We start from the raw sequence: 12463 nt of genomic DNA, 5'->3' as shown, positions 1-12463 counted from the left end.
AGCTTTAATAATATTGTTCTGGACTGCGTTGGATGTAAATACCCCACTCTTCATTTTGTGAGCAATCAAAGGGAAGTTTTATAGATGGGAGAGCATGAACAGCTATAATATCTGTGCCAAAAAACACACGGACAAAATCAAAAAAATGAAAGAATGCCTCACCTAGAAAGGCTTGTTGCTTTGTGGCTTATCTCCGATCTCCTCTGTCTGTCCAGCAAGTTGCACATCAGATACATTACAAAAGCCTACACTTTAAATGTTGCCCTTGACATTATTAAAAAATACCAGGTTAGTAAATCAGACTGGAGAAAAAAACCAGACTATTAAATCTGGACAGTCAGGTAATCACCCTTCATCTTGTCCTGGCACCTACAATGGTGGAGGGAGGAAGGGAACTCTGGTTGATTAAGCACCCACTGTATGGTGGGTGCTCTTAGTATCACAGTCCATTTAAGAGTGCTGAACAATGGAGCCAAAAAGACTGAGATTCACAGCCCAGCTCTGCCATTTTCTAGCTGTGTGGGCTGGAGAAAGTCACCTAAACTCTCTGTGCCTCAGTTTTTTGCATCTATAAAATGAGGATAATAGTTATCCCACCGGAATCGTTTTGAGGACTAAGTAAAATACACTTGTAGCCCAGGGCCTGAAACATACCAGGAACTCAATAGCAGGTGTTATAGATCTGGTTTTACTTACTGTGCACAACAGCCCTGCTCTAGGTTGAATTGTGTCCCCCAAAAGATCTATTGAAGTCCTAAAACACCTAGTAGCTGTGAATTTGACCTCGTTTGGAAATAGGGTCTTTGCAGATGAGGAAGTGAAGATGAGTTCCTTAGGGTGTATCTCAATCCCAATCCAGTATATTGGTGTCCTTATAAAGAGGTGAAATTTGGACATAGAGAAACAATGCCAAGCGAAGCTAGAGGATGGGAGTGAAGCATCTATAAGCCAAGGGATACCAGAGATTGCCAGAAAACCACCAGAAACTAGGGAGATGCAAACATTTCCCATAGACTTCTAAACCTGCATATTGTCAGACAATAAGAATCTGTCTTTTTTTTTTAAGCCACCCAGTTTGTGGTACACTGTTACAGCCCTAGGAAACTAACACAATACCCCCCATGGGAAGGAAAAGTATCCTTATTTTTAGATGAAGAATTGAAGGGCAGAGGTGACAATTACAGCTCAAGATCACTCAGCTAGAGGTGGTTCAGTTGAGAGTGGAATCCACACCTCTCTGAGCCCAACATCTGCCCTCCCGCCTCCTTCACCGTGTGGCCTCTCAGGAGCGGCGCTCAAGATAAAAAAGGAGGTGGTGTTGGGAACGAGCCCCCATTCATCACACCCGAGTCCCAGAGGAGGTGCCAGGTCAGAGTGGTCTGATTACGAACAGCTCATTAAGTAAAGAGCAGTGAGTGTTTGAGAGTGACTTTTTAGAAAGAATCGACTTTTATTTATAGTGACGTTCCAGTCATTAATTTCGAAGGAAGAAAGCCCAAAGCAGAAGCAGGTTCATTAAAAATTTGACATTAGTAATTTAATTAAATTGCGTCTTCGCGTCTCGTTGCGGAAAATGGAACGTTAGTTCTACACCAGTTCTCAGCCCATTTCCCCTGGTTGGCTCCCTCCCCTCACCTTAGCTTGCTTTCTTCTCCAAATGTTTACCTGACCCGCCCCTCCAACCCCCTGACACTCACAAACACACACATATCACAGTCGCTGCCTCCGCTGCCGCAAGCCAGTAGCACGAGCTCATGGGAAAGGCCGAGGAGGCGGGATCACGGGAACACCCGAGGAAGCCAGCTGCATGGGATCATGGGAAATGCCAAGCTGGGCTAGTGGACAGCTTGATGGAGGTAATCCTTTCATTTGGGTCATCTCACCCGGTAAAGGTGGAGAATGGACATGGAGAGCTCTTCAGTCCTTGAGATAAGTCTTTCACAAAAACATAAGCCTCTTGAGGGCAGGGACCGGCTTTGTCTAGTTCATTGCTATAGTCCCAGCACAGTAGGCCTGCAATGAGTTTTCGTTGCATGAAGGAATTATTACATGAATGACTCCTCCACACAACCAATTAATGAAAATGTAGTCACGTCCCTACAAGTGCCAGAGTATTGCGTTAGGCTCCCAGGGTACACCCTGCCCTCATGGCCCTATGGCCTGATTGAATAAGGCATCCGCCGTTTTCTGAGCACCTACTGTGTGCCGGGCACTGTTGTCAGCCGTGCATCAGCTATTATTTGTAACGCCCTCAGCCACTAGACATTATTGTTCTCCTTTCGCAGTTGAGGAAACCAAGTCTTAGAGAGGTCACAAGGCCACAGAGTAAGACAGAGACAGGGCCAGGCTGCAGAGCCAGATCATGGTGATTCCAAAGTCTGCCATTTCTCTCTACACTATGCTTTCTCCTCCTGGAAGGGGAGGTTAAGAAGAGAGAGGGGCAGGCTTCTTTTGGAGGGTTATAACATCAATGCTGGTAGAGAGGGTCCTGGAAGACAGCAACGTGGTCAGGAAGAGGGCACAGCAAGGGCCTGGGAAGCCCTCTAGAATCCAGGCTGGCCACCTGTACTTCTTTGTCTTTACTTCTCATCCTTGCCACCCCTGCCCTCTTGTTTCAGGCTGCCTGAGCTCCTAGATTATCTCTGGCCTCAGGGTATTTGCACACGTTTCCTCTTCCTGGAACACTCTTTGACCTAGCTAATTCTTACTGATCTCTCAGGATCCAGCATAGATGTCACCTCTTCCAGGAAGCCATCTCTGACTGCCCCAGACTGGGCTTGGTTTCCTGCCTGGTCCCTATCACATCATAACATTTAAGATACCTTTAATTATGCACACTTCCCATCAAGTGTGGACTGGGAGCTCACATTCACATGCATCATTCTCACTGCGTGCCAGGCTCTGTCCTGAGCACTTTCCAAATCTTAGCTCACTTAATTCTTACAAGTACCCCGTGGGGGATGAAGGTGCCATTGTGGTCCCTGTCTTGCGAGTGAGAAGACTGAGGCACAGGGGGTTAAGAGACTTGCTCGGGAGCCCGCGGGTAGCAAGCCATCGGGCCAGGATGTGAACCCAAGTTCTCGAGTCTGTACTTCCCACCACCCTGCTCCACAGCCTTTCAGTGACACCTTAGCAAATCATCGCCTGGTGATGGACATGTACTTGGATGGCCCTCTGGGTGTGGCTGTGAGCCGCTGTCCCTGACCTGTGGGGACATCCTGGATTGGTAGGAGGTATGACTTTCAGGGCACAGGCAGTTCTAACTCTGGGGAGAAAGGCAGAGGACTGGGGGAGCCAGGTCAGGTTGAATAAGCGACTTGGTCAGAGGAGCCGCGCCCAGCCTCCCTCCTCAGACTGGCAGGTCGTGATGCTCTTGCACCCTCTGAGGTAGCCTCTGGATAATGAGGCTACACGCACCGCTGGCCGTGACCGCTTCGGCTCTGGTCGCACGCGGAACATCATATTCTCCAGCTCCCCAGCTCCCCCTTTAAATGGCTCAGTCGGATCAGAGCTGGGGTTCTCGCCTTCCCACTCCACTGCCTGTTCCAATGCTAACGACCCCTTCGACTCTCCCAAACCCGCTGGGTCAGAGTACCCCTCCGGCGGCCAGGGCAGACGCACATGAAAGAAAGGACACTCGGTTTAATGAGCACCTACTCCATTCCATGCTCTGCGTCCCTTCCCTGGTCGTGAGAGGGAGTGTGGACTCTGAAATCAGGGCAAGCAAACCCAAGAGATTAAAGTGATTTCCCTGAGGCATCTCGAGTGATGGGACAAACGTAATCCACAGCCATGGCTGAGCAGGAGAAGAGGCAGGAAACCTGGATGGCTGGCTACACACTGCCAGTGTGGCTCCTCCTTAATGCCTGACAACTAACAGTATGGAGGGACTAGGCAGCCTTGAGAGGGCCGGCTCGTCTGCAGGAGAAACGAGACCCGGGGGGTGACCCGCCTGGGCGGGTGCTGTGCAGAAGCAGGTGTCAGGTCTCGAGCCCAACTCACAGCCTGTGTGTCTCCCTCTCACAGTTCTCCCCAGTCACACATGTGGGAACCCCGGGCGGCTGCCCAACGGCATCCAGCAGGGCTCAACCTTCAACCTCGGGGACAAGGTCCGCTACAGCTGCAACCCCGGCTTCTTCCTGGAGGGCCACGCCGTGCTTACCTGTCACGCTGGCTCTGAGAACAGTGCCACGTGGGACTTCCCCCTGCCCTCCTGCAGAGGTAGGTGGCCGGGGAGGGTCTGGGCGGGGTGGGCTGTGACTGGATGGGAGGCGGGAGTTTCCAGTGGGACCTGATCTTCAGTGGGGAAACTACACCATGCACTCCAGCAAGGCCTGGGGTACTTGCTATGGGGAGCCATGTCTGGGGGCCACCAAGGGTGTTCAGGGTCCCCAGCTATTCTAGAGGCTTCTCAGCCTCACTTGACCTTCTAGCCCTCAGGTGTGCACTCCCTCAATCCTCTACCCCTACATCAACAAACTTATTTTTAGCTAGTCTGCCCTTCTGTCTAGAAGAAACATCTTTTGTTTTCCATTACAGAGAGTCTGTCCTGTGCATGGATCTCCCCAGATGCTTTTGTTCTTACTGACCCCACCCTGGCGGTTAGTCTTTTCTCTTTCCCATAAATTCAGCCTCCTCCCTGTTTAATGGCGTCTTCTCAGCCTCCAAATATGCTCAAAACCTGTTTACCCGAACAGCCCCCTCAAAACCCACTACCTTCCTTCGGTGCTATATCAGCCTTAGCCTCCCAGCTATGATGGCCCAGCTTATCCTGGTTTCCCTGGGATTTTTCCCATTTTTAGCTCTGAAAGTCCCACATCCTGGAAATGCCCTAAGTCGCAGGCAAACCGGGACAGTAAGTCACCCTCTTCCGAGCCTATTTCTTTTTTTTTTTTTTTTTTAGCATTTATTTATTTTTGAGAGACAGAGAGAGAGTGTGAGTGGGGGAGGGGCAGAGACAGAAGGAGACACAGAATCTGAAGCAGGCTACAGGCTCTGAGTTGTCAGCACAGAGCCTGATACGGGACTCAATACACGAACCTCGAGATCATGACCTGAGCCAAAGTCGGATGCTTAACTGATTGAGCCACCCAGGTGCCCCTTCCCAGCCTGTTTCTTATTGCCCCTCCACCCCACCATAACTGAGTTTATTTCTAAAGTAATTCCCATTCCTGTAATCTGATGATAAAAATAACATATGATCATTTTTAAATGATCTTATAAAATACGGAAAAGTGTAAAGAAGAAACAAAACTTACCCATTTTAATGATGATTTTTCAGGTATTTCCTTCTCATCTTCTAACACACACTGCAGTATGCATATATTATGAATATGTGTATAATTGAGATTATCATGCATGTAGATTTTTTAAGCCACCTTTCAATGGCTGTGACATTGCACTGTAGCATTTCCCCAGGCCACCAGGAACACCTAGCATCTCAAAAGCTCAGTCCAGCCTGGTCTCTCCCCCAACTTCCCATTTACTCCTCTGGAGACTGGCCTTTGGCCCCAATATTCTGCATCATGTTGCCAAATCAGATGGGAATTGCTTTGGCCCTGATATTTCTTGACCTCTCAACAGCCTTCTGCACTATTGACCACTCTTTTCTTCTTGAAACTCTCGTCTTTAAATTGTATGGATCCCAGAACACTCAGATATAGGTCTGGGGGGGATCGTTTCAAGGAGTCGAGAAATGATTGGAACATGTAGCTCCCTTTGGGTTCAAGCTTTGCCTTTCTCTTAGAGGCAGGTTTTCTGTAATTACTATCCAAAGACTAGCTTGAGGAGACAAGCTCCCCACTCCCGCTATAAGCGTATACCCTTTTTACTATCTACACCAGAGGTGGAAAATACTTGGCACATAGATCTCTTCCCTTGCTCCCACTGCAATGGCAGACATGATTAATTGATCCCAGCACCCTTTCTTGAGCTCACACATGGCAGTGAATTCCTTCCTATGAACAGGCAATCCACAACCAGTCAGTGTGAGTTGCCATCTGCCTCCATGTTTGTTTACTCCTCTTCAGCCATGTTGGCCTGTCTTGGTGGAACCCAAGGGAACTAGAATCTCCCTTCTCGCCTTCCTAAGTCTTCTCTTAGGCCCCTTTTCTAACTTAGAATGTGCTTCTCATCACATGATTGGTATCAGGAATGACCAAACCCATCGGGTGAGACCTTGGCCCCTCCACACGGGTGTGTGGCCCTGAGTGGCCAACCACGGCTAGAAGCTGCTGTCTCCACTCCTCTTAGAGCATCCCTACCCGCCCCCTGCCCAGAGGGTGCCACCGTTGAACACTCTGACCTTCCAAGGAGGGGTGTCAAGAGTCGTGACATGATAATAGAATATGAAACCTGATAGTAAATGGAATCAAGTGTTCTAGTTGTGAAACAAAACCCACAATTCTCTTTCCTCCCACAACACTATAAATACCATGCTCTTTTAATATGGAAATGAAAAACAGAGGTAGCCCAAGAATCAGGGGCAGAGGGGCTGTCATGCATCCTGTGCAATATACTTCACGTCAATATCTACCTCAGTAAGGTGGAAATCCACAACCCCGCCCAGTGTCTTCAGGGATCTTCGTCAGCTTCAGCCCTCTCTGAACCTGGAGCTCAGCCGCCATGCCTCAACTCCCTGGGTTCTGCTCTGCTAACTTAGGTCAGGAACTTGGCCTATTTTTCTTCCATTTCTTCCTGTCCCGGGGGAAAAACAAAACAAAACAAAAAGGACAACCCACTGATAAAGGTGTTTGCATGCAGCGCGGCCTTTATTGAAGGTTTGTGGCAACACAGGGAGTCTGCATCCCAGCAAAGCAAATGGCTTAAAATGAAAGTCTGAGCAATCATGAGCCTCCATAGCTTTTGGCCGCTTCTCCCTGGAAGCTTGTCCCTGGCTTCTGTCTTAGCAGCCTTAGACTTCCCTGAGCTCAGACATTGCCCCTCTCATCTCGTTCCAGCCTCCTCCACTTGGTGCCTCTTAACTTTGGCCTCGCTGTGGGACTTGTGTCCGCTTAGGCAGAAGAGTCCCATTGCCCCTTGACTTGCCCTCTCCTGATAGAAGCATCCCTTCCCAGCCAAGCTATGTAGGCATCAGGTGGTATTGTCCTGAACAAAGAGAGCTTTCACCTGGAAGAAACTTGATTGGCTGTGAAAATACTTTTTTTTATTAATCCACTAGTAAAAGATAAGTGATAAGGGCAACCTCCTGGAGGCTTCCGTTGCTGGGCCGGCTCACTGTCCCCAGTCTAATGCCTGTGTGTCAGGGTGTGGGAGGCAGAGTGGACTGGGGTAATGGTGCCTCCCCCCAGCACTCACGTCACAGCAGTGGCTCACGGGTGTGGGGTGCCTTTGTGGGGCACGACTGCCTCCCAAGCCTCTCTTCTTCCTCTTTTGGCCTCTTAGGTGATGACCATTCTTTCCCTTAAATGCTGGAGGGCTCAGCATGGCCTCATCTCTGGGAACAGCTTACATCTCTTGGAACTTCTCGTCCACTACATGGCTTCTAATTGTTGCAGGGAGGTGGCTCTTCAGTCTCTGTCCCCAGCCCCACCCTCTGTCCTATGCTTCAGGTCCACATGGGTCTCAGACTCTACTCAACATTCCCCGGAGAGTGCTTCAAATGGGGCACCTCGAAAACCTAACCCTGTCTTCCCAAACCTGCTCTTTTTTCTGCCTTCCCTTGCTTGGTGAAGAGTGTCACCATCCAAGGTGCCCAAGCCAGATGCCCCCTGCACCATCAGCCATCGTGCCCTGGTACATTTCCCTCTGCACCAGCCCTCCCCTCCATGCTTCTGCCAGTGATCTGGGGCCCCGTCTGGTAACATCCAGTGACGAGCCGTTTGCCTGTCCCCCGCCACACGCATCCCAGTCCATTCTTCACTGCTGGAGCAAACTTTCTAAGCCACAGATCTGACAGGATCACTTGCTGCTTAGAATGCCAATAGTGGCTCTCCATCACTGACGGGGTCAAGTTCAGATTCCTGAACATGGACAAGGCCCATCCAGAAAGACTCCCAGGCTGATCTTTCTAAGTCCTAAGTACCTTCTAATTTAGCCACACCAGAGAATGCCCTCTTTTGGAACACACTGGGGAAGCCAGCCAAGGACGTCAAGTGTGGCTTCCAGAAGGGCTTTGGGTCCCAGAGGCTCCCTGGCATCTGAAGGAGATGAGACGTGGCTCCTACTCAAAGACTGGGGGAGCACAAGTGGCTCTCCCACTCTCCAAGCCCCCACGCCTCCCCCGTTCTCTGGGCTTCAGGTCCATTTCTCGTTTCTAACTCACCATGAGCCGCAAGCATAGTCTGAGAAACATCCTCAATAACGCCAGTGAAAATCACAAAAGTGATTTTCCAAACTGTGCTTCCTTAGGAGACCAAGTTGTATGGGAACTGAGGGTGCTCATCATGTGCCCATGCGATGCCAGGAGCCGCGGTCATGCCAGAGTTAACGGTTCATACTCTGGAAGGATTAAAGCCTGTTGGCCTTTTTTCCTCTTGTGTAGAACTCTCAAGGGCTGGCATCTGTGCATGGATAAACCTCATCCACTGGGCAGTGGTCCGTAAATATTTGCTGAATGAGCGGACGGCCGGATGGGTCCTATCCACCATCAGGATCATGTAAGGCGTACAAGCCCAAAAGGCAAATTCCTGGCCTGGGTCAGCCCACCTGCCCAGCAGCACTGAGTGACACAAACTCTGAGTCCAAGGCTTCCCGGAGCAGGTTGGAGGGCATTGTGTCTCTACGTCAAACAGGAAATGCCACACGCCTGCCCGAAAGGTAGACTCAGTCTGGGGACACGGCCCAGGCTAAGGGGGAGTAGCTGGGATCAGGGGGCAGAGCAGGTGTGAGGCTGACCTCCATCGAGGCCCATCCCAAGGCTGCTGGCACTTTGAGGCTTGGTCTAGCTGGCAGAGGGAAGGAGGCAGGGCCCGTGATCCCCCTTTGCTTTGTGTCATTCTGGGCACATCCACCCTAGGAGTCTCCGAGCTTTGTGGAGCCAATTTGAATCACAAGAAGGAAGACCGTGTGGGTTTCAGCAAAATGGCCCCTGACTTGTGAGGGGCATTGGCCCTGGAGCAAAGAAGGCTGCGTGGGGAAGGAACAGGGTTCAGATGTGCTGGGTGCTGAGAGGCAGGTGGAGAGAAAGCAGCCTGAGCGAGAAATGCTTGGCCTCAGAGGTTCAAGCCAGGCGCAGCGGGCCGTGTCCTGACAGGGAAGGGGGCACTGGTCTGCAGAAGCTCAGAGTGCACGTGTCAAACTGCGTTCCAGATATTGGAGCCCCGAGGGAGGAACCTGCAGAATGCGAGATGGAGGCAGTGTGCTGGGCGCGGAAGGAGCATGGGGTCAGACAGGCCCAAGTCAGCTCTGGCCGTCCTGTGCCAGCTCAAAGCTGCGTGTTGCTAAGTCTCCCCGAGTTTCCAAGTGGGGAACACGAGCAGCAGCCTTGAAGGTTACTCATTCACTCAGGATTCAGCAGCTTTTCCTGCACGCCTACTGTGTGCCACCGTAGCGCCGTGTGCTACTGAGTTATGAACTCAATCCTTAGTTGTAAAGTGCCGATTGTTGGATATTTACCATTCTAGATACAGAGAATTGCAGCGACGAAAAGTCAGACCAGATCCATGATCTCGTGGGGTTTACATTTGAGCAGCTGGGAGGCAGAAAACAGATAAAAATCAAATAAACAAATTTCAGATCATGAGGGAAATGAAGCAGCTAGTGATAGGAAGGCTACTTTAGATGGAGTTGTCAGGAGGGGATTCTCTGAGGAGGGGACATCTGAACTGAGTCCTGAATGATAAGAGGGGCTTGTTATATGAAGACCAGGGGAAGGGCATCCCCAACAAGAGGAACAGCTGGTGTGAAGGTCCTGGGGCAGGAGAGAGTTTGACGTGTTAGAGAAATAGAACACAGTCCCCTGTGGCGAAGTTGAATGGGGGAGAAGGGTTGCTCTGGTGGAGCAGGACAGGAAGTTCAGGTTTGGTTCTAAGCTCAGGAGGGAGTCAGGGAAGAATTTTAAGCTCAGGCATGGTGCAGTCGAATCTACTTTTTTAAAAAGATCCTTCTGGATGCTAGGATGAGAGGGATTGTAGTGGGCAAGAGGTGCAACCAGGAGGGCCAGTTAGGAGGCAGCTGTCACAGGCAAGCAGACTGGAGATTCTGCCTTTCGGTCAGGGGTGGCCATGGCAGAGATGGAGGGGAGATTGGGACCGTGGTTTGGGGGCATGGCCAATAGTCTTGCTAATGGAACAAAGGGTCAAGGTTGACTCCTAGGCTCTTTCCAGATGCTGGCAGGGTGGGGATGTCGATAACCGAGATGGGGATGACTGGGACAGGGCGTAGGGGGCATGTGCCCTCAGGAGAATCAAGAGCTCATTTTGTCCAGGTAAAGTCTGAGATGCCCATGAGACATCCAAGTGGGGGTATTAATTCTGTGGCTGGGTGGAGTTCTGAGCTGAAAAGAGGAAGGAGAGGGATATGAGACCCTAAGGTGGTGATGCAGATGGCAGAGGGGGTCTGGGAGCCGCACGCTGGGCCCCTTTGACTGATCATATACACAACATTTAGAAAGCACCACTTGTCATCCAGGCAGTGAGGACCTTGAGTGATTCTGGAATGCACCATGGCTCCCAGAGACCGTTCCTAACTATGGGGTTCCTCTCCTACCACCGGAGTCACCAGTCCTCTAATCACCTTTGTCATCACTGTTGCTATAGCAGAACCAACCAGAATGTGCTCTGGAGTCCAATTACCTGGATTCAAATCCTGGCCTTCCCACTCATGCCCACTAGCTGAGTGACCATGGGCTTGTTACTCAACCTCTCTGTGCCCCATTTTTCTCACCTGTAAATAGTAACAATATACTACTCAACTCATAAGGTGGAAGTGAGGTTCGAGTTGATAAATGTCATGCGTGCAGCATAAGGCCTTGCTCGTAGTAATGACTCAGGGAGCATTAGCTGTTGTGATTCTGACTGCCACGGCCACTGCCAGCTGGCATTTATCAAGCACTAACTATGTGCCAGACCCTGCCCTCTCTAATTTAATCCTCACAGGATCCTCACAGAAACCCCTGGAGGTTAAGATTTTGTTCTTCCCTATTCCACATGAGGGAACTGAGGCCTGGAGAGGCGAGGTACTTTGCCTGTGGTTGCACAGCTGGAGGGTAGTGGAGCCAGGATTCTACCCAAGTCCATGTGTCTACCAGCCACGTTCTTGGCCATCATTGTCTGCGACAGACCAGGACGATGGCCTGTGAGCCCTGACAGGAGACTCATGATGACACCGTTACCTCCAGAGCTCCAGCTTGGTGGCCCAGGGCCTGAGAGCTTGATCCTCATAGGTGATCCTCATAGGTGCACCCCCTGATGAGTCCACCTGGCCAGGGACTTCCTGGTCTCCCGTGGTTCCCCCTTGACCCTTCTCAGGGAAGGGGCCCCAGGTTGTTCTGCTGGGCAGATGCCGCTGCAGGTAGGGAGCCAGGGGCTGCCGGGGGCTACTTTCATTCTTTTTTCTTTTTCATTCTTTTTTAACGTTTATTTATTTTGCACAGAGCCCAGCGCAGGGCTCAAACTCATGGACCACAGCATCATGACCTGAGCCCAAGTTGGACACTTAACCACCGAGCCACCCAGGCACCCCTGCGATTTCCTAATTTTAAAAAGGGGTGTCCTTGATAAAGCCAAGGAGAAAGGGGCAGAACCCCAAGCCCCCAGAAAAGGGCACTGATGAGACCGACCCCCCCGCACCCCGCCGCCCCCACAACACTGAGCCACAAAGCATGAGGAAAAGGGGGAGCATGGAGGCTTTAGGGCAGTCACACCCTGGCTCCCTTTGCCTCACACCTGAGTTGTCAGATGTCAGCTTCTCCCCTAGGTCCTATGGGGATTTTTGTTTTCTCGGAGGCGGAGTAGCCTGGGGGTGGAACTGAGGACACGGGAGTGGAGGACCCCAAAGCTCGCAGGCGTCCAGGCTTGTGCACTGGCGCTGGCCTGAAATGCAGGCAGGGGAGGAGCAGGATGGAGGTTCCACCGTCCCTACTGAAATTTGTGGGTCACCAGAGAGTTAGCAGACATCCAAGGGGGCCGAGGGTAGTTCTCTAAAATTATATAGTTAATTGAAGGAATTTCAGTGGAACTTAGAGTCGATCATAAATAACGTCATAAACTTGGAAGGGTGACTCTCAGCATAACACCTGCACCTTCGAACATACACGACTTAATGGCGGTGCGGAAGGCCCGTTCCCAGAGAAGGAGGAAGTGTACATTAATATTTAGGAAGTGTACGTTAATATTTTAGGATCGTGGTATCAGCTGAGGGTTATATTTTATGGCTCTGAAGTTGTAACCGTGAAATATGGTGCCTTGTTTAAAGTATGAGAAAATCTCCAAACAACTTTTGGAGCATCTTCAATCAACACAGGATGGTTCGGGAGCAAGGGTGTCGGAGAAACCCGAGAGGC

The 12463-nt window shown here is 50.8% G+C and overlaps 1 protein-coding gene across 1 annotated transcript in view; it reads left to right on the top strand.

Moving 5' to 3' along the window:
* CSMD2 (CUB and Sushi multiple domains 2) overlaps positions 1–12463 on the top strand; it is a 538353-nt gene that overhangs the window by 136148 nt on the left and 389742 nt on the right. Inside the window, 1 exon segment of the mRNA XM_042993830.1 lies at positions 4027–4221. Coding sequence (XP_042849764.1) covers positions 4027–4221 — 195 coding nt within the window.

The sequence above is a fragment of the Panthera tigris genome, chromosome C1, assembly GCF_018350195.1.
Source record: "Panthera tigris isolate Pti1 chromosome C1, P.tigris_Pti1_mat1.1, whole genome shotgun sequence".
Taxonomy (NCBI): Eukaryota; Metazoa; Chordata; class Mammalia; order Carnivora; family Felidae; genus Panthera; species Panthera tigris.
The sequence above is the reverse complement of the archived record's forward strand: the minus strand, read 5'-3'. Positions and strand labels throughout refer to the sequence as shown.